The sequence below is a fragment of the Lygodium microphyllum genome, chromosome 22, assembly GCF_053477565.2.
Source record: "Lygodium microphyllum isolate KBCC chromosome 22, Lygodium_microphyllum_v1.1.10, whole genome shotgun sequence".
Lineage (NCBI taxonomy): Eukaryota > Viridiplantae > Streptophyta > Polypodiopsida > Schizaeales > Lygodiaceae > Lygodium > Lygodium microphyllum.
Window position 1 is genome coordinate 92,987,966 of NC_141156.1, and position 24,420 is coordinate 93,012,385.

The 24,420-nt window shown below is 36.7% G+C and overlaps 1 protein-coding gene and 2 pseudogenes across 1 annotated transcript; 2 read left to right on the forward strand and 1 right to left on the reverse strand.

The window, feature by feature from the left end:
* The first annotated feature begins 9,376 nt into the window (after nt 1-9,376).
* LOC148017408 (uncharacterized) lies at nt 9,377-10,959 on the forward strand. The gene is made up of 2 exons (XM_087663173.1): nt 9,377-9,560; nt 9,730-10,959. The coding sequence occupies exon 2, from the start codon at nt 9,822-9,824 to the stop codon at nt 10,335-10,337; it is 516 nt and encodes a 171-aa protein (XP_087519299.1). The 5' UTR covers nt 9,377-9,560; nt 9,730-9,821; the 3' UTR covers nt 10,338-10,959.
* A 3,832-nt stretch (nt 10,960-14,791) lies between these two features.
* Nucleotides 14,792-14,872, forward strand: LOC148017409 (small nucleolar RNA SNORD36; annotated as a pseudogene).
* A 7,651-nt stretch (nt 14,873-22,523) lies between these two features.
* Nucleotides 22,524-24,057, reverse strand: LOC148017410 (uncharacterized; annotated as a pseudogene).
* Nucleotides 24,058-24,420: the final 363 nt, after the last annotated feature.

Sequence of the window (24,420 nt, forward strand, 5' to 3'; positions counted from 1 at the left end):
TGTGTTGCATGCAATGCAATCGTGTATAATCTATAGTGCTCAAATAAAATTTTCCATCAACAACCAACATTGTGAAGGGGCAAAAATATTTATTTTTATGCCTTTACTCTAAACATAATTGTTATATTGCCTAGGGCCAGTACTAAGCATGCTTGTGCTGCTGGACTCTTTTAATTTTAAACCACCCATCCTATATGCTATGCATTTAAAAAATATTATAATTCAATGTATTATCAACCCTTAATTCCCCCTTCTCCCTACCACTTAAGATTGTACATTCAGTGGTAGGTTTAGAAAGTATTTCTTATGTATTTTTCCTTCATAAAAGTAATTAATACTCACTTTATCATAAAGATAGAACTGAACGCACTACAAGATATAGAACTTATACCAACGTTAAAAGCAATGAAAATGTAAATAAAGAAATTTTCCCTCGTCGTCGCAAAAAGTGTAGTTATTGGCGATGCCATAGAGCAGTCGGTATTAGCGTCATTATCAGCGTCGCTATTTGTGTCGGTATCAGTATACCGATGCAAATAACGACGCTGATAGCGATGCTTTGCGATGCTAATAATGACACCAATAACGACGCGTGCAGGTAAATTTGCGACGCTAATAGTGACGGTAATAGGGGAAAAAATTTTGTGGGAGGGTAGCAAGTTGCCCTGCCTCATATAGCACTATGTGCTTTTTTTAGGCCATACAAAATAGTTTCAGCACTGTGTACAATGCTCGTGTAAATAAAGACAATGTATAATTAAATCATAACACTGATATATGAAATAAATACATGATCGCATAATGAAAGCGATTGGTACAATCATGGCAAGAGATCACTACTACATAGAAAATGTCTACATAGATCACGTGACCAAAAAAGAAGGGTGTGTGAGCTCCAGGGACCCAAGGGCAAGCTATGGATCCTCGCCATTCGATAGCTCGTCCTGCTGCAAAGGAGCATCAAAAGAAAGAACTATACATCAATCCACCATACAATAATGCATTATAACTAAACATGGTAACTAAAGAGAAGAAAGATGAGTGACTTACAGGGCCGCCACATCCATACAATTGGTCGATCAATGCAGTGAGACCGTGCCTCTCTGCATATCAAGTCTCAAGGTCAGTCGAATCGCGATTTGTAATGGAGTGTTGCAAAGGAAACAAAATACTAACTATTAGAAACACGATTGTTAGTACAAAGGATATTCCAAAAAGATAAGCAAGCAAAATAAAAGAAAAATTTATAAAGTCCTCTAGATATGTCCTGTGGCTGCTACTCCCAAGATAATGGACCACTCCAACCTCTAGTCATGCCCTTGCTGCCTCGCACTACTATCTCCAACGTCCTGGAGAATCTGTAGCCTTCTCCCTCAGTCGGCGCCAATCATCCGCATCTAGCTACTCAGGCTTTGCAGCCCCACTCTTGAGTGCCTTGCATGCGCCCAATCGTTTGTGTGACATATATGCATGCATGCACTCCATCATCCATCCCGTAGAAAACCTATCTACTGCAGCTGGTATCAGAAACTCCTCATGTAAGGATTCTACTATGGAGTCCTTGCTCCCATTCGGTATGTTTTAAAACTAGATTTTCCTTTTGTCTTTTCATATGGCATAGATGCTTCAATATGAATGTATTTCCCGAAAAGTTGTGGAATCTTATGATTCATAGCAGTCCTTGAAACCGATACTCTTAGGGCTCGAGGTAACCCAAATACAGTTATTCTATTACATTTTAGATTTTCAAACCATAATCTTGAGGTAGACCGATAATCATTTTGACTAATGCTCACAATATCACATGTTTCTACAATTTTGTTTGGTTTACTATGTCCTTTAAGTCCTTAGCCAATTCTTTGAGAGTTGGGCCTCTCAAGTCCATATTTTGAGGTGACCTAAGAATCCTCAAAATATCATTCTTATTCATGGTCTCTTTGAAAAGATTATTCTCTTCTCACTCTCTCAAATATTAATACATGACATGTTATTTTATTTGCAAGATTCAATCTTCTTTTCTTTACTCTCTCACACAAGGTAGTTATATTTTTTAATGGTCTATTTCTCTCTCTGAATCCTATTGGAGTTTTCTTTAAGTGTGCTAGCTTGTCTTGAAATGACTTATTAGCATTTTCCAAAATGTCAATCTTATTTGTAAGTTCAGAAATGCTTGTTTTTGCAATAAATAATGCTTTTCTCATTTCATTCATCTGAGCCATGTATGTGTAAGATGTAGAGTATAACCTTTTACAATAGCCAATCATCCCATTATAACCTTCTCCAAAATATCTTACATAGCCATGAATCTTAAAAAATTTAGGAGGTTTACCTATTGAAGGATCCTTGGGATGAATATTTCCATCCACCCACAAATCTATATGTTTCTTTCCTTGAGTTTGCAATCTGTTGGCCTCTTAGGGAAGTTACTATATGTATATTCTCTACATCATGTGCGTTCAAGGCCTATTTATAAATATCCTTATCTATGAAAATTTCTTGAATAAAACATAACCCTTTTCTATTCAATTTGTAAATAGCCCCTTTATCTTACACCCTTCTGTAGTAAAACATAGTATTTTAAAAATACCTTATTTTGAACCCACGTGATGCACAGACATATTCATGAGTAACTTACCCGAGGTTAGCCTCTACCTCATCTGTAAGTACTCAACGATCCATACTTCTCTAAGATGAATTAATTGGATCTAGTTTGATGGTAAGTTTGTACTTGCATGTGCTCGCATCTCTAAGATGAATTAATTGGATCTAGTTGGATGGTAAATTTGTATTTGCATGTGCTCGCATATGTATTACTTGCACAAGTATTGCTAAACATTTTAGCAGATCAAAAATCACATTGATAAGAAAGTGAGCACAAAGAAGAGAATGGCGAGAGAGAATTGAAAAAGAGAGTGTGAAAAAAAAATGGGAGTAGACAATATGTGATATAGGTGGACATTTCTCAAAAATACAAAATCTCCCAAGTTCCAAGACAAAAAACGGCTAAAAAGGTGACCTTGACATAAATTAAAGATGAAGAGCAATTAATGGCTCAGCTCTTTAATGAATTCAATATTCTCTCATTAATTACATCTGAGCAACCAAATTTGGCATTTTCATTCTTCCGAAATCTCAACTAATTAGCAATTTAATCATTTTCTTACAAGTGCCTTTTTGGAAGCATTTTTTTCCCTAATGAGAGGAGTAGCTGATAATCGGGAAATATGTGCAAATGAAGGCACCAAAATGTGCTCAACATGGAAACATTTCTTGGAAAATAACATTTTTCTTTTGTGCTCTCTAGTAAAAGATGAAATATGGAGCAATGTACCTTGTGGGTCATCCAAAGCTTACAGTATAAAATGTTGAAGGAAAAAGGAAGGTCAACACCTTTTGTTGCATCCCAAAAATTGAAGGGTCTTTGGACCTTAGCCAAGACCTTAGCCAAGATGTATGCAAATTCAATTTTATATATTAAGAAAGGAAAAGGAAGAGGCTTGTCAGGTGATTTGAGAAGGTGCGAGGTTGAGGCGGTTACACTCTCTCTCTTCATTTATCTTCTCCTCTCACACTTCAGTTCCCTCTCTCCCTCATTATGAATAACTCTCATTTCTCATTCTTGTTTCTTTCTGTCTTGTGCTCCTTTGCAATATTCTATGGAGAGTGAGGAAGAGGAAGAGGGTGAGGATGGTTTTCATCTATCAATTTCTTGTGTGCCATTTTCTTGTATGTTTTGAGGCATGGTTATTGGTGAAGAAGAAAGGTTTCTTGTAAGTTTTTGAGGCCAACAAGTGTGCTTGAAGCCTCTATCTATCCAATTCTTGGTTCGATTTGTGCCTTGGCAAGGTGCTGTTCATTTGGTGCACTGGCTATGAAAGAGATGGCTAAGGAGCTTGCAAGGGAAAAGGTTCGTAGTCTGATTTTGGCCGTGGAAGCTTTATATATAGCTTCATTCTCAAGAAGAAGAGATGGGTTTTCCAAAATCGAGAAAAGAAGGGATTTTCAATGAAAATATGGAGAGGAAGATGGTTGTTGAGTTTGAATTTCTGTTGCATACCCTTCTGCCTTTTTTTTAAAAAACCTTCTAAAACATCAAAAGAAAAAAAGCACACTATTCTAGTTCTCAATCTCCACCTCTTCCCTTCTGCTATGTTACAGTCTCCCTATTACCTTGCCTCCTTCCTCTCCAACATGGCCTTCCTCCATTCGTCTCAATGCACCCTCACTGCTAACTACTCTAAGTGTACTCTCCCTGCCCCAACCACTATCTCTATTTGCCACCAAGGATGTTGATGCTATGCCTCTCCTTTGCCAGCCCTTCAGACCATGCTCATTTTTGCCATCTCTGTCCCCTCTTAATGTTAGCGTACGTTCCATTCTCCCTTATTCCATATTGTAGTACCATACAAAAACTTCCAGCTAGTACGTGTTGTGCCTTAGGTCCTTCAGTAGGCTGGTGTAGATGCCATCCAACGATGAATCCTTCCTAGCACAGCAAGATCCACATCCCAAATCTTCTACGTTTGACATGGCGGTTGCAGCAATCAATCAAGAATCCTCATCTCCACCACATCTTATCCATTATGTGGCAAGGCGTTAACTTATCTAGACTCCTGCAATCATTTAAAAAAACTTTAACATTTGACCTTAAAAACCCTTCAATTTTATGAATATTTATCCTTATTTATGGTTGTTCATGTGCACATCTCGTTTCATCTTGAGTTTATTCTTCTCTTACCAAGATTACCCCCTTCAATATACACACCATTTGCCATTATCTTTGCCTTTTAATAAATGTTTAATATAAAACTTGCCTTTCTTTTCCTGTTTAACATGAATCGGGTGGAGTACGTAATTGCAATATCTTTTGTGAGGGTATGCACTATGCTTATATCTTTTTTGGGTTTTAATAAGCTTCATGATGTGGTTGTCATTTCATCCGTGGTTGAGTGTGTTGTTGTTTTTGTATGCAAAATTGTTGAAGAGCTCTATCTTTTGGGTTTTGCTTGTGGTTTGATTTGGTGTGCTTGTAAACCTAGACTCCTTGTCCTAGTTGTGTTTTTTCTATTGTGTGCTTTTTCCTTCCCTATCCAATGGCAATTTAGAGACAATGAAGAAAATTATATCAAAGATGAAGATGAAGATTCCTCAAGTGTTGATTGTGGTTCTGGTGCGCAGCTCGAATGCTGTATGCTCGCGTAGTGAATGCCGGAAGGTCCCCAAGAACAATAGAACTCTACTTTTTGCACAAATTACAAGGTAAAAAGCATGAACAACAAGACCAATTGGGTGCAATCTCCCCCCATGCCTTGTGTGAGCGCTCCACAAAGCATGTATTTTATGTATTATTCATCTTCATGCTCAAATAATAGCCCAAATTACAAAATAGCAAGCTTTTAGCTTTTGAGTTTGCTTGAACACAAAAATAGGAATAAAGCTAATGGACGGTGCCTAAAGAGTCTGGCACGCCCAACACAATGTCCAAATAGAAATAACATAACCGTGCGCCCATGCGCATACAAAATAATAATAAATAATCGATGCCTCAATAAATAGGCATGACAAAATATAGGCGTGCAATTTTACCATAAACTTCTTAATTTTGAATTGCATCAAGTAGTCAACATGCATTTATACATCAATGCATGCTAGCGACAAGATATATTCGTGGTCTATCTTTATACATATAAGTGATATCTCTTGATCTTACATCTTCACATATAACCCCTTGAGGATTGTAAAAGAAGTTTCAAAATAATGAAATGCTTCTAAGTTGGTGAAAGTCGAGACTTCGAAATTGCAAATACTTAGATATAGGATGTAAGCTTTAGAAGCGCTAACTCCATTTGGAAACTTTCCTTCTTCATAGAAACTTTGAAAATCAAGCTTATCATTGTGTAGAAAATTTATATTAGGAATTCCATGCCATGTGACAAAAGACAATTGTGCCAAAACGTCAAATAGGTTTAAAATTTCAAAAATGTGTATTTTATGTGAACAAGAGATTATGTTCTCCTCCTCATAATTGCCACGTAGTAGAATTAGTGGTGGAAGCTTTCATAAGTCAAATATTTACTTTTCATTTAGTATTTAGTTGAGTTACTAATGAGCTTGAGGACAAGTATTTAAATATGCATGCTCACACCTCAACTTCCATAGAAACAAGCCTTAATATAAAGGCTCAATAAGCTAAGATCAAAGTAATAAAATGTAGGGGGGTTCTCAAAAAAAACTTGTGAAGAAAAGATCAAGACTCAATTTATATAATTGATATGTGTCATTTAAAAATTAGCTCATTGCACTAGTGGTACGAAAGATAACCTATAAAAAAGACATAGGCAATTCCAATCCCATGTACATTCACATTTTCGAAAAGAAAAAGAAAAAGTAATATTCCCCTTCATGAATGTCTCTACATGTGACGAGCATTGGTATATCTAGCTAAATTTGGCCTTGTAAAAAGCACCTTCCTTAATTGGAGTTCCTTCCCCCCCAATGCACAATTAAATGAGGCCTCATTTAAAATTCAACTCAAATCTTGTGTGACAAGAAAATGGATTAAATCCTAATATAATGTCCTTTTTTGGAATCCATATTTTTACTAATCAAAGCTAGCTACTTACTAGAATTAAGTAATTGCACCTAAAAATGATTGGAGCTCAAAGAAATATAATTGTCATCACCTAGGACACTCATCTACTTTTAGCAATCATGGGATCAAGCTAGCCTCACTCTTATAAGAAAATACAATTGTTCCAATATGGGCGATAGAGAGAATACACAAAAGAGAATAGAGGTAGTATAGAGCAAGAAGTAGATTGAAGATTGTGAAGAGCTAAGGTGTGAGATCCATCAAAATTAGCATTTGGAGAGCTAAATCATTAACTCTCAACCATTGGTTTGGATTTAGGGATCATCCCATACCTCTATCTGAAACTACATGATAAATAGTTTTTCAATTGTTACACTTGTATCTAAAAATACCTTATAGGTAGTTCTAGAGTACCTTCCAATGTGACCAATGTACTTTCAATACATGATAAACAACTTTATAATTTCAATTTCCTTGAGCCTCGTTTGAGCAATCTCTCATATCATTGTATGGCAGTCCATTTGAGTTGCTTGATCTTTCTTCCACATGAATTCACTTAACATCAATTCTCATATTTGATTCTTTAAGTGTATAAGATTTCATAAGTGAACTCCAAATCTCAAAATATATGAATAGAGTATGATAGATCACCTTGATTTCTTTCTTTTAAAAATAACAGTAAGTGGATGCCAAATGTAATGATTTTGTGAGTGTTGGTTAAATAATTAAAAAAACAAAGACAAAACAAAAGGTCATATACATTGAAATCCATTGGATGTGACATGAATAGAAGATCAAAGACCATGTGTATTGAATGTGACAAATGCACTAAGTTATAATCTTAACAAGTATGAACGTTAGGAGGTGTCCATCCAAAAATAAAAGTGTGTTTAAGTGAGTTCAAAGGGGTAGTTTATTTGTATATCCTTGGATAAATTTAAAGAATTGATTTTATAAAAGGGGGGTTTTTAATAATTCCTTGAGAAAAAATTGGTAAGTTTATTAATAAAGAATTACTTTATAACACGTAATCAGGGAATTTTGGTACTATCTCTTCAATACAATTAATGTGTAAGGTTTTTTAATAGGTGCAACTCCCTAGAAGCTTAGAGAATTTATATAAGATATATGTGATAATGTGTAGATTTTAAATGAGAAATGTTAAGTATTTATGGGTTTAACCACCAACATTATGAGGGAACCAACCCGAACATCTCTCCTTGCATGTACATGTTTCTCTTCTTCTACAAGAAATACATGAACCTTTTCATAAAAAGTATTGTTTACAAAAAGAGAACAAAAACTATGAACTTATGCTTCCAAGATCATGTTAAGATCCACTCAAATGTTGCATATTATGCTAGTAGCTTGACTTTGCAATGTAGCTACAATGTTTTCAAAGAAGTTTAGGTGGATCTTCTAAACAACAAGACATATAATAAGTATTCTGAGAGTTATGCTTATGTTTTATAAATGTCGCAAATTCTTGCTTCCTTTTTGTGCCTCCTAAAAAGTCACAGATGTTTAATGCTTTGAGATGTTTAGATTTTCAATAACATTTCTCCATTTTCTTTTGGGAAAGTACATTTGTTTGTATTAAAAAGAGTGCACACATATACATCACCATCATGTCAATGGCATTTAAAAACTACACTAGAATGCTACCACATATAAATAATAAATCTTGTTTTTTTAGAGGATGAATAGACATAGTCATAGAAGATTTATATGATATGGTATATTTTTGTTTGAAGTTTTACATTTTACTTAGTTCATGTATTCTCATGAATTAGGTTGTATAGGATAGAAATTTTCACATATGAAAAGCTAAAGGCTAGAATATATAGTTGAATGCATATCATGCACTTTTTTAGAAAATTTTCATGATTTTTAAATGAAGGTTGTAGATAGTTGGATTCATATCATGAACTCTTTTACAAATGCATCATGATTTAAGACCAAACACATTTAATAATTGAATGCATGTCATACACTCGTTTGGGAAATGCTCATGATTTGAAAATGAAGAGTTTAAATTAGTTATCACTTTTGCATTGTGAAACAACTAAACTTCTTTTTTTCATATTATACGTGTTCATAGACCATACTAGGTATCTAAATGAATGTGGGTGCTTCTTAGAAGTAATGTTAAAAACATATGAAAAAGGTTATTACACTTGTTATCGTGCCTTCTTGCCCTTTGACTAAAGTGACATTAGTGTCTAAGTTCTCCAACTTAAACTATAAACAATGGTGGGCCATAAGGTAATTAAAGCGAGAGCCTTAAATTGATCCTCTTGTATTGACATTGAGTTTTTTAGTCTCAAAACACTTTGGCCCTCATTATTTCCAAAGACATTGATTTGCCTTAAGCAGTTATGTCATCTTGTCCATAACTTGGACTTAACTTCCACCTTTTTGTTACTTCTGAAGGGTGCCTCAACTACAAAGCATTAAGAATCATAATCTGGTGGCTTGTAAAAGGATTTGATTGAGTTCAAGTGTTTTCTCCATGGCAATTTTGAAAATTTACAACCCAAAAAGGACTGTATATTGTTGATAGGTTGAAAAGATTTAACATAAAATAATGGATTAGTTGGTCCAAATGGCAAGGTAGAGTCTTTAGATAGAAAGAGTCAACATTTCCTTCCCCTATTTATGTATGAATTATTGGTATAGGCATGTTCCTCTCAATCAACGAGCAACATCTTTATGGGATGCAGTCATTGTGAATTTAGAGATGCAACTGGCACATCATAAGGATTCCAGCGAGGCATGCATTAGTCATTCAAAGCATAATATGCACAATCAAGATAGACCTAGCTCTAAAGCTCGAGAATGCACAATCTAAATATACCTTTAAAGAGCAAAGATAATCACCCAAGTCAACATGGATTTCCTCAAGTCGCTAGCATGTGCACTACGGGATAGGAGAGGATTGCTAAGTACTATCGTGGCAAGCTTGCAGGTAGGAAATGGAATGTTATTATTGTGGCCTTGGATGAGGGCAAAGCTGGCAGCCATGTATAGCTTCTTCTACCTTGGAATGATGTGTAACATCTCTAGGCTTCAACTGCTGCTGACGGACACGGTTACACCTTTTGTTTGTTCTCCTTCTTCTTCTTCTTCTTCTGCAGGTTATGATCGCGTGGTGAACGTAATCTCCTCTTTCGTGAAGAGCCCGAGGTTTGTGCACATTTGTTTCAACGTGCTGCTCATAATCGTGCTAATGAAGTCCGGCTTTTTCGAGAGCATGCTGAAGAAGAAGAGAGATGACGATGATGACGATGACGAGGAGGTTTATGAGACTGCGAGTCTTGTTCTTGTTAATAAGCAAGTGACGCGCAGCAGAAGGAGATCGCGTAGCTGTGATAGCCTGCCAGGCTTTCCCGGATCATCATCACCATCAGCCCGAGTCATCAGTCATATCATCACCCACCCCCTTAGTAAGGATTTTAATCAGATCGATAACTATCGGCGATGGCGCCAGCACATAAACAGCCTGATGATCAGAGTTGCCCACACAGAAGAAGAGGGAGAAGCAGAAGACGAATTAGAAGGTGATCATCATGGTAGCAAGGATGAGCTCCATCGCCGGGTCGAGGATTTCATTCTCAATTTCCGCAGGCGCATTTGGGCGGAATCCAATTCAGACAGAAGTCTCACGAGTTATGGTGCCTCTGGCAATTCCCTCGCACAAATCAACGTGCTCCCATTCCAAGCTGCTAGAGCATCCGTTAGCTAATGTTTGCTTCCCAAATGCATGCTTCAGTTCCTAATGTACAAAGCTAACTGCCAAGTAGGTTGCATATTGTTCCTACACGTGCATAGCCAATGCCTTGCAAAGTACGCTTTATTTTCAATGGTGTGATCTTAGTGCGCTCTTTAGTTTCATCATGAAACCTTGTGCATATAGTTCCTACATGTGCATTATTAGCTAATGACTCCCAAGCAAGTTTCATTTTGAGTTGTGTGATCTTATTTTCATAATCTAATGTAGTTCCTCTCCTTCCTATACACTCTATAGTGGGAAGCTGACAAGTTTCACTCCCAATATTGTACAAACATGATTTTCAACACCACACTCATATATAGTGGCTATGGTCCAAAAAAATCATGAATCACCAAAACCCAATCCACATTCAACACTACACATACTTGACATGTGAACATAACCCACAACACATTTGAGTCATATCAAGAAGTTTACTTAGGGGGAATGAGGCTTGAGTTTCCACCCCACATAGACACAAAGAAAAGTCGCCCTTTAATGAAGCATTTATGCTCCTTGTTATATTAGTTTAGTATAGGGGTTTGAACTTTGCTTAATGTAAAATAATGTTATGTGACAATGAGATAATTTTGCACACATGCTATTATCGCCTCATAGAAATACATAGAAAGTGTACTAAGCTAGAATTTTCTAATGTATCTACATGTTCCTTGAAAAGCTATTCAAAGAATCTATGACATTGAGGTACGTTGTAGTGGAAGTTTTCTTGGAAAACCATTCAAGGAATCTATGACAATCCTTTCATAGCTTTGCACACATTTAACTCTTCAAGTCATGTATATTATGGAAATAACTTAAATGAGTTCAAGGAATCTATGATAGTGTCTCCTAATAGCTTTGCAAACATTTAACTCTTCAAGCAATCTATGATAGTTTCTCCTAATAGCTTTCCAATCATTTAACTCTTCAATTCATGTAAATTGTGACAATAATATGCCAAGGTTATGTAGTAACTAGTCATTCTTTTTACCAAGTCCCTCCTTTTGCAAGCAAGTGTCTCTTGTTCACTTGATCAAATACAACTTTAATCAAAATATATCCATTGACATAGTTTTTGCGTGAAAGGTTGTGCATCAAGTGGGTATCTTATTTTGACTTTTTATATCAACAACTTGGGGAGTGCACTTCCTAAGAAACCAAATATATAGGATGTGCTGGATGGGTACTAAGGAAACACTTTACTTGCATGCTTTAAAGTCATAAGATGACTCCTTGTTTTTGAAATACCCGTCATGGTGAACTCACATGATACATTTAGATTTTCCAAGATGCATCTTATGAGGTTTTCTATGCTTATTTTCAAATATATATCTCGTTCCTTATATTATAGTTTGCTACACTTTGTTTTCTCTCTAGTAGGGTTTTTCATATGAAACACTAATAAAGGTAGATATTTGTTTGTACTTGTTAGACATAAGAGGATTGTGATGAATTCTTTGAGACAGGTATCACAAATGCTCTAACTCACCCCATGATGTATCTTTAAATGTATGAGTAATATGAACAAAAACTCAAGGATTTTCCTTAGTGTGAACACATCCTTGTTTCACATGGCCATCCACTTTTATAGCGATATGAAAGCATCTCTAAGATATTATCTTATATAGACCTCATGAGTCATCTAGTTATATACTATTCCCTAATGCCCTCACTTTTACTAAGCTATATTAGAAGAAATTTTTTATCTCAATGAATTTATCCAACTTTCATTCTAATGTAATGCTTCTACTTTACATATGTCTTGTCTCTCAACATCTAGAATGTCTCATAAAGATTTGACCCCCCCCAAAAAAAAAACCCATTGTCTGCTGCATATATCAAGTAAATGATTCTGCCCCTATTTTGAGGTAGCTATAGCAATGTAGAGCTTGCATGTAAATTTGAATTCTAGCAATGCTAGCTCCCTTGGTAGAAAATGTTGTGAAAACAAATAAACAAAAAAATTGTAGAGCTCCTATAATTAAACAAACTGACTGTGAAAAACAAAATGCACATTCGCAGATGAAAGTATACTTAAGGTTCTTGTAACCCTATGTTTAGCGTATAAGTTAGGCTTTAGTAGGGAATCACTTCTTGAAGCCATTATTGAAGAATTTCTCAAAAGTCATTATTGTCACTAGCGTCATGTCTAGCTTCAATGCACCTATGTTTGGACCAATACATTGGAGTATTCTAGTCCTTCAAGCTTGTAGCTTTTTGAGTCTAGTCTTTGCATTATTATTTGTTACAAATTAGAATCTCCATTATCTTCTATCAGTTGTTATGGCTTTTAAGGATGTTCCTTTCAAGTTCAAGTGTCAATATGTCTATTCTTGGAAAAATCTAATTGAGCTAGCCTTTACGAAGGAAGTTCTCTCCAAGATCCATTACTAGAAACATAATGCATTACATGCATTGAAGATAAATTGTTAGAAAGAACTCACACATGTGATTAAGTGAGTCCATTTTCTTCATAAACCTAGTATTTTTCCACCAAAATTGATTAACTAAAACCCTCTTACAATTGTAGTTTTATAGCACCTCCATAATATTGGAATAAAGAACAATCTCCTTTTACTCAAATCCCATGCTACACCTACATCTTCTAAGGTGAATCACCTAGGTTATATTACAAAATATTACTAAAATATATATATGTGTGAGAATAACCATCCATGAAGCTTCCTATAAATATTTTGTCATGAATGGTGTTGTACTCCCAATCACCTTGAAACAAGGCAAGCTAGGGGTTAATAAATAATATCAACATACTAGTATGTGTCTAAAATAAGGGTTACCCTAACCATTTAACTTAGATAAGACATATATAGTGGGTTTATGCATTTTCAAATCTGACCAATATAAATCTACAGTTGGTCATTTGAGTCTGCAAGGGAATACACTAACGATGTATGTCATCAATTTGGTTAGCTCCATGACCTACTTATTTAGAAGTGAAATTTTAGGCTCGTTTAGATTAATTGTTAAAATTGGGCCTTAAGTACATGAAGGTCATTCCTTATTTTTAGTTGTACCTGTTGATCGCTTTTATTGTTTTCATACTAGCTTGGAAACTTGAGGCTTCCTTGTCCCCTAGGACATGGTGCATACTCTCCAAAGCCCACCTACTTAAGAAATGTGTATCATATTCTGCTGGTAGAGGGTGTGCATTAGTTTCTTTGTGCGTTCTATTTGGTTGATGGTCATCATAGACTCCCTAGCTATTTTTGGAGCTATTTACATGTGTTTCTCCAAGCTTTTCTATTATTTTATCTTATTTGTGACATTTAGAATGAGAGTTTTCCTCTAATCCTTTATCCATGAATATTATCATGAATTATTTGCACAGCATTATGTTAGGAGTGTTCTACAAAAAATGTGGTTGAATCTAGAGATTTTGGCTTAGATTCAAAGGCACTTCCATCATATTATTTTAGTTTTTAGTTTCAAAACTTTGAAATCTTAGAGGTTTCTTGACAAACATATTGGATTTTTCTCAATTCATATGGATCATTATTATTTTAAACGTTTCTTAAATCAAGAATCGCTTCTTTACACGTTTGATGCATGCCTAAATCAAGGTCTAGTACTATTAATCAAGATTGGTGGTCTGACCTTTAGTAATCTTTAAGGTTTATTGATCCAATTCCAAATAGCTTGGTGTTTGTTGAAAAGATGGAGTAAAAAACCATACGAGTACATACAAATTATAAAAGCTTACAAAAGAGCATAATCATTCTTGTAGTTAAGGTGTTCAACTTAGAATATGTAAATGTAGCATGTGATCTCATCAAGAGGGTGTTTTCAACTTATATTTCTTTAAAAAATTGTATGGATTTATAATTTCAAGAGAAATTTTCAAAATCAACTCATTACAAGAATTTACCTTTGTGAAGAGAAAGTGGTAATTTAAGCCATGAAGTTGGGTAATTGTAAGGGGTTTAAGTACCTCTTGACTACACATGAGATAGAGGGATTCTTAATGGTGAAGCCCCTAAAAATTAAGATGTTGTAGAATCTCTACTAGATTTAAGTACTACTAGTATGAGCTAGTTTAATTACAACTATTTGAAGAGGGAGTCAAATAAGGCCTACTAGTATGAGCTAGTATAATTACAACTATCTAAAGAGGGAGTGAGTACTTAGACTTGGTTCTCTCTCTCTCTCTCTCTCTCTCTCTCTCTCTCTCTCTCTCTCTCTCTCTCTCTCTCTCTCTCTCTCTCTATCTATCTATCTATCTTTCTCTCTCTCTCTCCTTCAGTTATAACATGCCATTGTATATCTTGCAATTGAATTTACACTGAAAGTGGTCAATATAGTCCAATAGCTAGCCTGCATGGTGAATTTTGCAATCATGCTAAAGCTTATCTGAATGCTCCCTAATGACAAATAGATAATTTACTAACTAAGCTAAAAGTTGCAATTTCTGGAACTTTATGTGCTTGCATCTCTTAAGCTTATCTCAACCATGTAGTTTTTCAAAAGTGAGCATTGTATCATTGATCTATAGGAATGATTTTGGGACAAATTAAGAGCCTAGATCAAGGGCATAATTTCAAATGCAACTCTTGAGGTAGTTTATGACACTCAATTTGGTGCTCAAGATTAGTATTGGGTAACCATACACATTGGGATCGTAAATGATGTAGCCAATTCTATTTTTGCTACTTCCTAGTTGTTTTTGGAAATAGATTTTTTTAGTGAAGTGAGTATTTAGATAGCATAAGACTTAACATAAACTAGAGGAATCTACAAGACGATGGATCCAAAAATAAACAAAAGGGTCCTTTACTTTATTTTCTAATGCCTTGCATTGTACAACCTATTGAAGTGCTTGAGCATGGAATTGATGAATAGGAAATTTGATGTCATCTATGTTGATTGTTTGATGCTTAGCTTTAGCCACTACATGTAGTGGAGTCTCTAGAAATTTCCAACTAATATGGGCGGATAAACCATTGTAGTGACTATAGCAGCATCCTCTATGTCACTACAGACTTGCAAGGTTTAGTTTTTCCAAACTCTCATAATGGAGAACATCAACACAATAACCTCTTCCTTTTAGACCTATTGTAGTGTCACACTACTCTACAATTATGGGCCCCCTAGTTGTGCTATCAATGTTAATATATTGTCATCTTGGCTACCACACTTTATTTTTTAAGAAGTCATGCTAAAGGTTGATTGCCTAGGTGTAACTCCTCATGCACTTCTAAAAGATTATGGTCATGTTGAAAAAGTAAAAAACTTTGTGGTAAAGAACAAGAAGATTGGTTAGTGTTACCTAATTGACCATTTACTACTACTGAAAGAACACTACAATGAGAATCTAAAGAAATATTTACTAATGATGATTGGTGCTATATTCTTTAGTGTAATAGCAACTTGTTGTTCTTGAAAACAAAATGTATGGAATAAACCCTCACTTCTATTACCTACAAGATGCTAAAGATTTGTAGAAAATGGATATCAATATGCTCCTATGGATAGTCCAATATGACTAGTTTTTTCACATTGATGTGTATGTTAATGACTTCTTGAATATAGTATGGTAAAGAAGCCAATCTTAGATCATTTTCACCCTTCCACAAACAGTCTTTATGAATTTTTGAAGATAAGATTGTAAAGAAGCTAATCTTAGATCATTTTCACCCTTCCAAAAACAATGTATTTGATGCTCCTAAAGGCATCAACCCAACAGGTGTAGACCATGGCACTTCACCATCTATCCGATCTTCCCCCCCTTAGAGTGGTCTTTCCAATACCATCTTTGAGTCCTAACATTCTTCCACTATTAATCCCATGGTAATCAAGGCTAGATAGATGTGGATTTCATACCAATCATCATCCTTTAGAGGTTCTAGACAACTTGTAGCCAAGACTCCGTCTCGAAATACTAGATTCAAGGAGGCAAGAAACATGATGAATCCGTGGACTACCAATACATGTTTTGAATGATGTTCAATGCATGTTTAACTAATGCATATTCTTATCTATGACTTGATCAGCTTTCCATTGATTTCCCAAGGTCCATACTACCTTGAGTGGAATCAATGGGTCTATGACATTCCTAGATTCTAAACGCCCACTACAATCAAGGTCAAATGGCCTGCTAAATTGAAATGGTACTATTCCATTTTGTTTCATACATGTGACATCCATCAAAATTTCTTTCATGGAATAAATGTTAGATGGTTCTCTACCATATATCGAGTATGTAGAAACATGGCAAACATGTGTTTCTAGTGAAGGCCAAAAGCTCTCCTTTCTATTCTTTTCTTCTAATCCTTCTTATGCCATATCTCCCCAACTCTAACTACATTGTGCAACAAGCCTATCTAGAGGGAGTTGCCTTTCTTGTCTTAGAAAGCTTGCTTTGCAACTCACCCTCCTATTTTTTTGACAAGTTTTTATCTCCCTGTAGTAGCATAGGAGCCACAAAGTGAGGAGAAAAATGTTCAAGGAATACATTGAAGTATTGCATACTCAAGTCCATGGATAAGTGCCTTCTCTTTGGTGTGCACCTTGCCTAGAAGAAGACCCGACACTCCTAGCTATTGAGGAAACATGAGATTATTGATGGTAAATATATCTACCATAGCCATGCTTGACAGCACATGATTAGCCAATAACTTAAGAGTTTACATGATATTATTCATGGTAAATATATCTACCATGGCCATGCTTGACAGCACATGATTAGCTAATAACTTAAGAATTTACATGGGATTCTGTGACTTCTAAGTCCTACAAGTAATCTACTATCTTGGTGCAAGGCCTTTGTTTGAAGATTTAGCTGCCTCTTTTTCTAATTGAGCTCAACTCTTCTAATTAAATGGACAATAATGTGCCTATTAAATCTTCATGAACACATGAAGAATTGATAAGTAGACTTGCAAAGATCCGCTAAAGCTTCACCTATAACAACTTCCCATCAAGATTTGAGCAAGATTTCTAGGATTTGAGCATTTCTTGAAGCAAGATTTCTAGGATTTTAGCATTTTTTGAAGCCTTCTTTTTTTAGTCAAATTTCATTGTTGCTCCTATATCTCATGAAAGGAGAAAGTTGTTATTTGATCAAACTTGCATTGCATGATGTTTAAATAGCTTAGTATGCTACTACCGTTCATTTCTTGGCAAGGAAAAAGGCCAATGCCATGTAAGGTGGCAAGACAAAAGTGAAGTGGCCTTGCCTTGCCACCCCCCAATGACCTTGAAGGGGTGCACGACTCAGCTCAAGGAGAAACTTTATATACCCCTCATGTCTCAAAGCCCAAACTTGTTTGCAAGTGCAAGTACATCCCTTGGGCCGATTGAGAAAATTGGAAGTTGACTTGGAAGGCATATTATAAATGTATTGCAAAAAATGTTATATGCATAGCAATTACATGGTTATACAATGAATTGTAGATAATAGCCAGGCATGAACGATTTCCATAAGATGCTTGAAGTGGTATGTATGTCATACACTGGGACGTATAGTGGTTTCAACCTTTAAAGATGTCATACAATGGAATTTTGATCCAAGACAAGCAGTAGACAGGGTGCATGAAATTCTAGACAGTCACACAAAACTTATTACAAAATGTTTTGTATTATTTTTGTGAGACAATCCTCTAGCTCATTGGAAAGAGGGCATCCTCCCCTTGAATTTAAATAAAAAATCTTCTCAATCAAAGCTATAGAGGCTGAAAATATAGTAGTTCTAGTGTAGGGAGGTCTTGTGGAGTGCATTAGAAGTGACAAGGCATAGAAGAAAAGGAAAGGCCTAGAAGGATATTCAGAGGGAGATAAAAATACTATATAGCATCTTTGAATGAGCCTAGCTCTACCCAAGAGTATCATGGAGAGATGCAGGAAGAGGTACTTGAAATGAACCCCCATAACTTATTGAATCATACCATGTGGTTTGCCATAGTAAGAGACATAATGACATGCTCTCTAAAATGGATCAAATAACTAAATATGTGGTCCTCTCCCACTCTCAAACTTGAAAAACACTTGCATAGCTCACAACTCTTGTCATGCAGTTAGCCACCACTTAGGTGCTTGAGAAAGAAAATGTGTCCAAGATTGATGCCAGATAGACTCCCCAATTGCAGCATATATATGGGCATCAGTATACAAATGTATATGAGTATGTACATGGGCAAAAGCATAACTATCCAAAAATGGAGTGATCATTATGATCAATAAATTTATCACTACTATGAGAGATTATAGACATGAGTGGCTCCAATAATAGAGTGATCAATATGATCAATAACTCGATCTTTACTATGAGCAGCATGAATATCCTTACGAGTAGTGTGTTGAGATGTAGAGATGAGAGAGAGAGAGAGAGAGAGAGAGAGAGAGAGAGAGAGAGAGAGAGAGAGAGAGAGAGAGAGAGAGACCATGTACACTCCCAAATACTATATCATATTGATCACAATCTACATATATATAGGTGAGACCTAGTCTAGATAGGGTGAGCTATATATAGCTCCAACACCCCCACTCAAACAAAGGTCTCTAGGTGTAGATGAAAAAACCCTTGGGGAGCGTAAGGGAAAAACCCGAGCTCCTATATACAAATGTATAAACATGATCAAGAAGAATTATTATGTGCATGTAAAGTGAATCCGTATATGTGAAGTGAAATTGAATATGTATGTACAAAGATAACCAAGAGGTCTAAGGTGTATGTGCATATGTGTAAGTGTATGGTGCCTACAAGGAGTATATACAATGGCACTACAATGTCATAGTATATTAATTCCCAAAAATTGAAGTTGAGACAACTCCAAGTTCTGAGTGTAGTAGAGTGAAGCATGACTCATTGAGTCCTTTGGTGAATATATTTGTAGTCATCTGATCACTTGGACAATGTTCAATTAGGATAGTGCCTTTCTTTACTTCATATAAAACATAATGATAATGCACTATAATATGTTTAGACTTGTTATGTTGAACATAGACTTTAGCAAGAATAATAACACTTTGGTTATCACATCCAAGTGATCTTCTGGAGAGAGGAGGTCAATAGCCAATATTTGATAGAACTTGTTGAAGCCATACTAGCTCTCAAGCCACTAAAGATGTAGCTACATATTGAGCCTCTGTAGTGGAACAACAATACAATGTTGTTTCTTGCTAGTCCAAGAAACATGACAACCATTGATAAAGAAACAATTTCCACTTGTAGAACACATAGATAAGTGAGAACTTGCCCAATGTGCATCTATATAACCCAAAAGTTAAAGTGAATGTAGAGAATCAAAGTTTTATTGGCACCAATAAACCAACTCACAATCTTTAGTGCCTTTCAAATACTTCAAAACTCGTTAGCTATAGTCCACAATTTAATGCATGGAGAAATAGGATCCAAAGAACAAGGGATAAAGCCTTGTTTTGTAAGGAAGAGATCAATATTTTGATACCAAGCTCGTGAGGATTGTTTTGAGACCATAAACTGCCCAATGAAGTTTGCAAGCAAGATATCCCTTATGTTTGACTACAAATCCCTCTAGTTGCTCCATGTATATCTCTTCCTTTAAATTGCCATTAAGAAAAGTAGTTCTCACATCCATTTGGTGAACCTCCAAATCAAACTCAATATCAAAAACTAATAAGATCCAAATACTGATAATACAAACAACAAGTGAGAAAGTTTCTTGATAATCAACTCTTGCAATTTGTAAGAAACCTTTGGTAAGTAGCCTTGCTTTCAATTTGTCAAATGTTCGATCTTCTTTTTTTTAATTCTTATAAACCCACTTGCATTTAATAGCAGTACATCCTGGTGTGGTAACTTAGTTAGAACCCATGTACCTTTAGAGAGAAGAGATTTATACTCAGCTTCCATGGCTTCTTGCCATTATTCCTTGTGTTGGGATTACATGGTATCACTATAAGAGAGAGGGTCTTCACAAATATTGAGAGAATTCTCAAGAATATTAGCATCGTAAACATGACAAGTACCATTCTCATTATCTATTGGAATATCAATGACAAGGTAATCATGAGCAATAATTTGTGAATTCTAATTTGAAGAGTCAATATTATCTCATGAAGGAGGTTCATCATCATATAGAAAAGGAAAAGAAGTGAGTAATGAATTTGTATCATCGATGTCCTCTAGTAACCACATCTGCCCAACATCCTCCTAAGACCACGTGTTACCCATAAATTGCTCATTGAAAATATCATCACGACTTATGATTACCTTCTTGGAAAATTTCCACGGTGGATTCCTTGAGGTTTTGCGATGGATTCTGTGAAAATTTTATTTATTGCCGGGGATCATACACAAGGTGGATTCCTTGTGCAAAAAGTTGATGGGGATGCCTGTCCTTTTTGGGCGTCTTGTTAATTTAATGTGCAAGTGGGTGATTCCATAGCAGGTGATTTCGCAAAATACATATTTAAATTAATAGACGTTTATGAGTTTAGAGTGCGCACTCGTAATAAATTAAGGTTTGGATTGAGTTCTAACCAATTGATTTATTTTGTAGCTGAAGACTGCTAGGTATTCACTTTTGTCGGTTTAATTTTATTTTTTTCTAACAATTTTGAATGCTTCAGTTGATGTGTAGAGCAAGCAACGATGGCGTTGGGAAGCACTGGAGGATAGCGTATATTCAAATTATTATCATTTTTTATGGGTGTGCATCTTAGGCATGGTGCCAATATTTATTTTGATGCACTTATTTATTGAAGTGCTTGATATTTATTTATTATTTTTGTATGTGCATGGGTGCATGATTTAAATATTTGTATTGGATATTGTATTTGGGTATCGCTCGACTCCTTGGGGCGCCCAATAGCTTTAATTCTTTAGTGTGACAAAAGCAAACACAAAAGCTAAAGCATGCTAATTGTAAATTGGGCTATTTTTTGAGCTTGGAGATGAATAATACATAAAATACATGCTTTGTGGAGTGCTCACACAAGGCATGGTGGAAAATTGTACCCAATTAATCTCTTGCTTCATATCCTGCAAGCTTTCTTCCTTGTTCTTTGTGCAAAAGTAGATTTATTTTGTTCTTGGGGACCTTGCGGCGTTCACTACACATGCATACAACATTCGATCAGTGCACAGTGGTATCAGAGCGAAGCTGAGATCGAGAGCTTCCAATCGCTAACCATCTCGCGTGAAGGCAAAGCTCCTGGAACGATCGAGCTCTACAGCTAGTCTCGTGGCAATCCGTCAATACCAACGTATTCCTTGTAGTCAAGAACCCCCTGTTACACACTCAGATCGCAAAGGATCGGCTTCTGCAAGTAGAGGACCACGTAGGAAGCTTCTCCAATAAGACATTTTTTTTCTCTGTGTAACGTGTCCACTAGTATCATCCAGGACACGTCTTAGTAGTCCATCGAAAAGGATGTCTAGAAAGCTCCGCCCGGAACTCCCATGGAATGTTACGGGACTTGCGATCTAGGGCTTCCCGCGTCTGCCACGTAGCGGAAGTATTCTGGCCGTTCCCACTTAGGATCGATCGGAATTAGGGTTTTCCTGATTGGTCATTACCTAACAGCAACTAGCGTTGAACCCAAGCGAACTACTTTACGCAGAAATGCCAGGTCTAAGCGGATTTACGCTGCACTTGGTTCAAGGAGAATGGGAAACGAGAGGGATGCAAAGCTCAACCTCTCTGTCATAAGGCATAGTCCCATTCCATTCCCCTAAAACAGCGTAAATCGGGTAAGACATAACTCTAGGTCAACGCTTTTGTTGTTCGTGTCCTTTGACGATCATCCCGCTGTTCTTCGAGATTTGGGAAAAGTTCCCGGCCAACTGGGACCACCCAACCGTAGGACGGACCCATGGCCCATCCTCCGCACTTTCCTCGGTTTGTTTTAGTTAAGTAATTATCTAACACGTTGTCGAAGGGTTTTCGAAAGCAAAGTCGCAACCACAGAGGTTCTTGAGAAATTCCAAGATGAAAGATCAAGTGAAACAAATAATCAAGACGAATATGATGCCAGGGTTTAAGTGTATTACAATTTTTGGTTCAAGTACAAGTAACAAGACGGATCAACCAAAAGAATCAATCCTCGCAAGAAACCACTTTATGTTATAAATCAGAATACAAGAGCTTCAGATATGTCATCCAGTCGTCAAGAGAATATCTTCAAAATAAACTCTTCTTCAACCGGAAATAGAAAGCATTGCTTGCTGCACAACCTACTTCTCACAGAACAGCACCTTCATAGAGCACAATTTCTTGTCATGGACCAGAGAAATTTTGCTATTATGACCACGCCAATTTGCATGGGTCAAAATCTGTTTTTCCAAAAACTAAAAGGTTACAAGAAAGGAGCTTGCACAAGCAGATGGCCAGTCTTTGCCCACCCCTTGTTTAAGCTTTGTATGTTATATAGAAACAGTCTTTGCATATGATTGCAACCTGAACCACTTCTGACATCAGTAATTTGCATGGTTTTAAAAAAAACATGACTTTAGGGGTGTCACGGCTTGTACAGATGCTTCAGATATTGAAAAGAACCACTTCACAACTCCGGTCTGTTGTCCAAATCAACACCTTTGATTATGACGTGTCCGTTAGCTCCACCACGAAACCAGTCCTAAACCATCCGCATTGATGACACCTGTTATTTCCATGGGTGCGAATGGCTTTGCATTGGGCTCTTGCTCAATTGGTAAAGGTTGATACTTCACTTGTTCAACTCTGAAACGGACCTCTTCCTCCAGATCCATAAACATGTCTGTCCCCTGATAATTCCATACCCACAGATTTTCCTCTTCATCAAATTTTGATGGCCGTTGGAGAAGATGCTCTGGCACGTGAATATCATAAAAAAAATCAAGTGACAAGAAGAGCCCAGATTTGTCGCATTTCTTTAACTTTCCGATAAGCACTTCTCAAATGAAAGGCCCAAACATGACTAGCCGGAATTCAACTGTGTAAGTTGAGCACCATCACCCGCAAATACGAAGCCTCCTTCAACCGATTGTATGTCATATACTGTGACACACAGACCCAAATCCTTGATGACCTTGTCCAAGAAGAGGGTCTTGATTTGGCTTCGGATTGAGTCCAGCAATGGCAAGCTGAGGTTGTGAGGAGGTATGCGGATGGTATCCTGAAGCGAGGAGAGGAAAAACATGTCTCACCCCCTCCCGATCCAAGCGCTACTGATCCCCCCTTCATCGTTTTCTTCCGCCGAGTTTCATCTTCCCCGTTGCAAAGTCTCCCCTCTCGTCACCTTCAGTTTTTTATATACAGCACTCCTTCTTCTCGTAGCTTTCCCACAAGCAGGCCCGTCGATGAGCAAGTCACCCTGTTCAAAAGCTCATTGTGAGAATCATGTCGACGAAGACTCACAGCTCCCGATCTTGCCACGGCCACTCCAGCACCCTTCTCGTGAACAACAATCAGCTGCCCAGAGTTGCAGCATACTCAACAGGCCATGAAAGCCCACTGCTCCTCGAAGTCGACCTCTTGAACTGCAGAGTATTGTCTCGCTTCCTCTTCGTCCAGCGCAGAGTATCCTCTGTTTCCCACCTTTTTGAACTCGGAGCTCAATTCAATTGCTGGATTCTCTGGATTGCTTCTTTCAAGGTTTCGAACAACCAACCCCTCTTCCTTCAGAACTACACCAGAGCCAAACCACGCATCACCCGGCACCTTCAGTCCCTCCCCAGGTAAAGGATGCTTGGAATAGATTTCCAGCCTTTGAGAAAGTCCCCTCCCCTCGCCATCAACTCCCTGCGACCTATTCCTCCTTCGTATCCTCTGTTCTCCTTTTTTCCCTCCCGTCTATTTTTTTCCCCCTTGTCTATTTTCTTTCCTCCTTTTTCTATTTTCCCTCTCTCTCCCGATTCAAAAAGCTCCTCTTTTCAAAAATAGATCAAAAGCTTTTCCTTTTCCAGCCTGATCCACATCTTCTTTAACCATTCAAAATCCCCTCTTTAGCCTTTGTAACTCCCATATTATTATTCTTGGTTCAATTTTAAACCATCTATTCTAGAACTTGTAGGAGTTTTAGCTTCTTCCTTCTCCTCCGATGCGTGTGTAGTCACATATGCATGCACCTGTGTGTGCTC

Bases quoted from the DNA above. Each gene is read 5' to 3' on its own strand.
- LOC148017408 (XM_087663173.1), top strand. From the start codon at position 9,822: ATGAAGTCCGGCTTTTTCGAGAGCATGCTGAAGAAGAAGAGAGATGAC.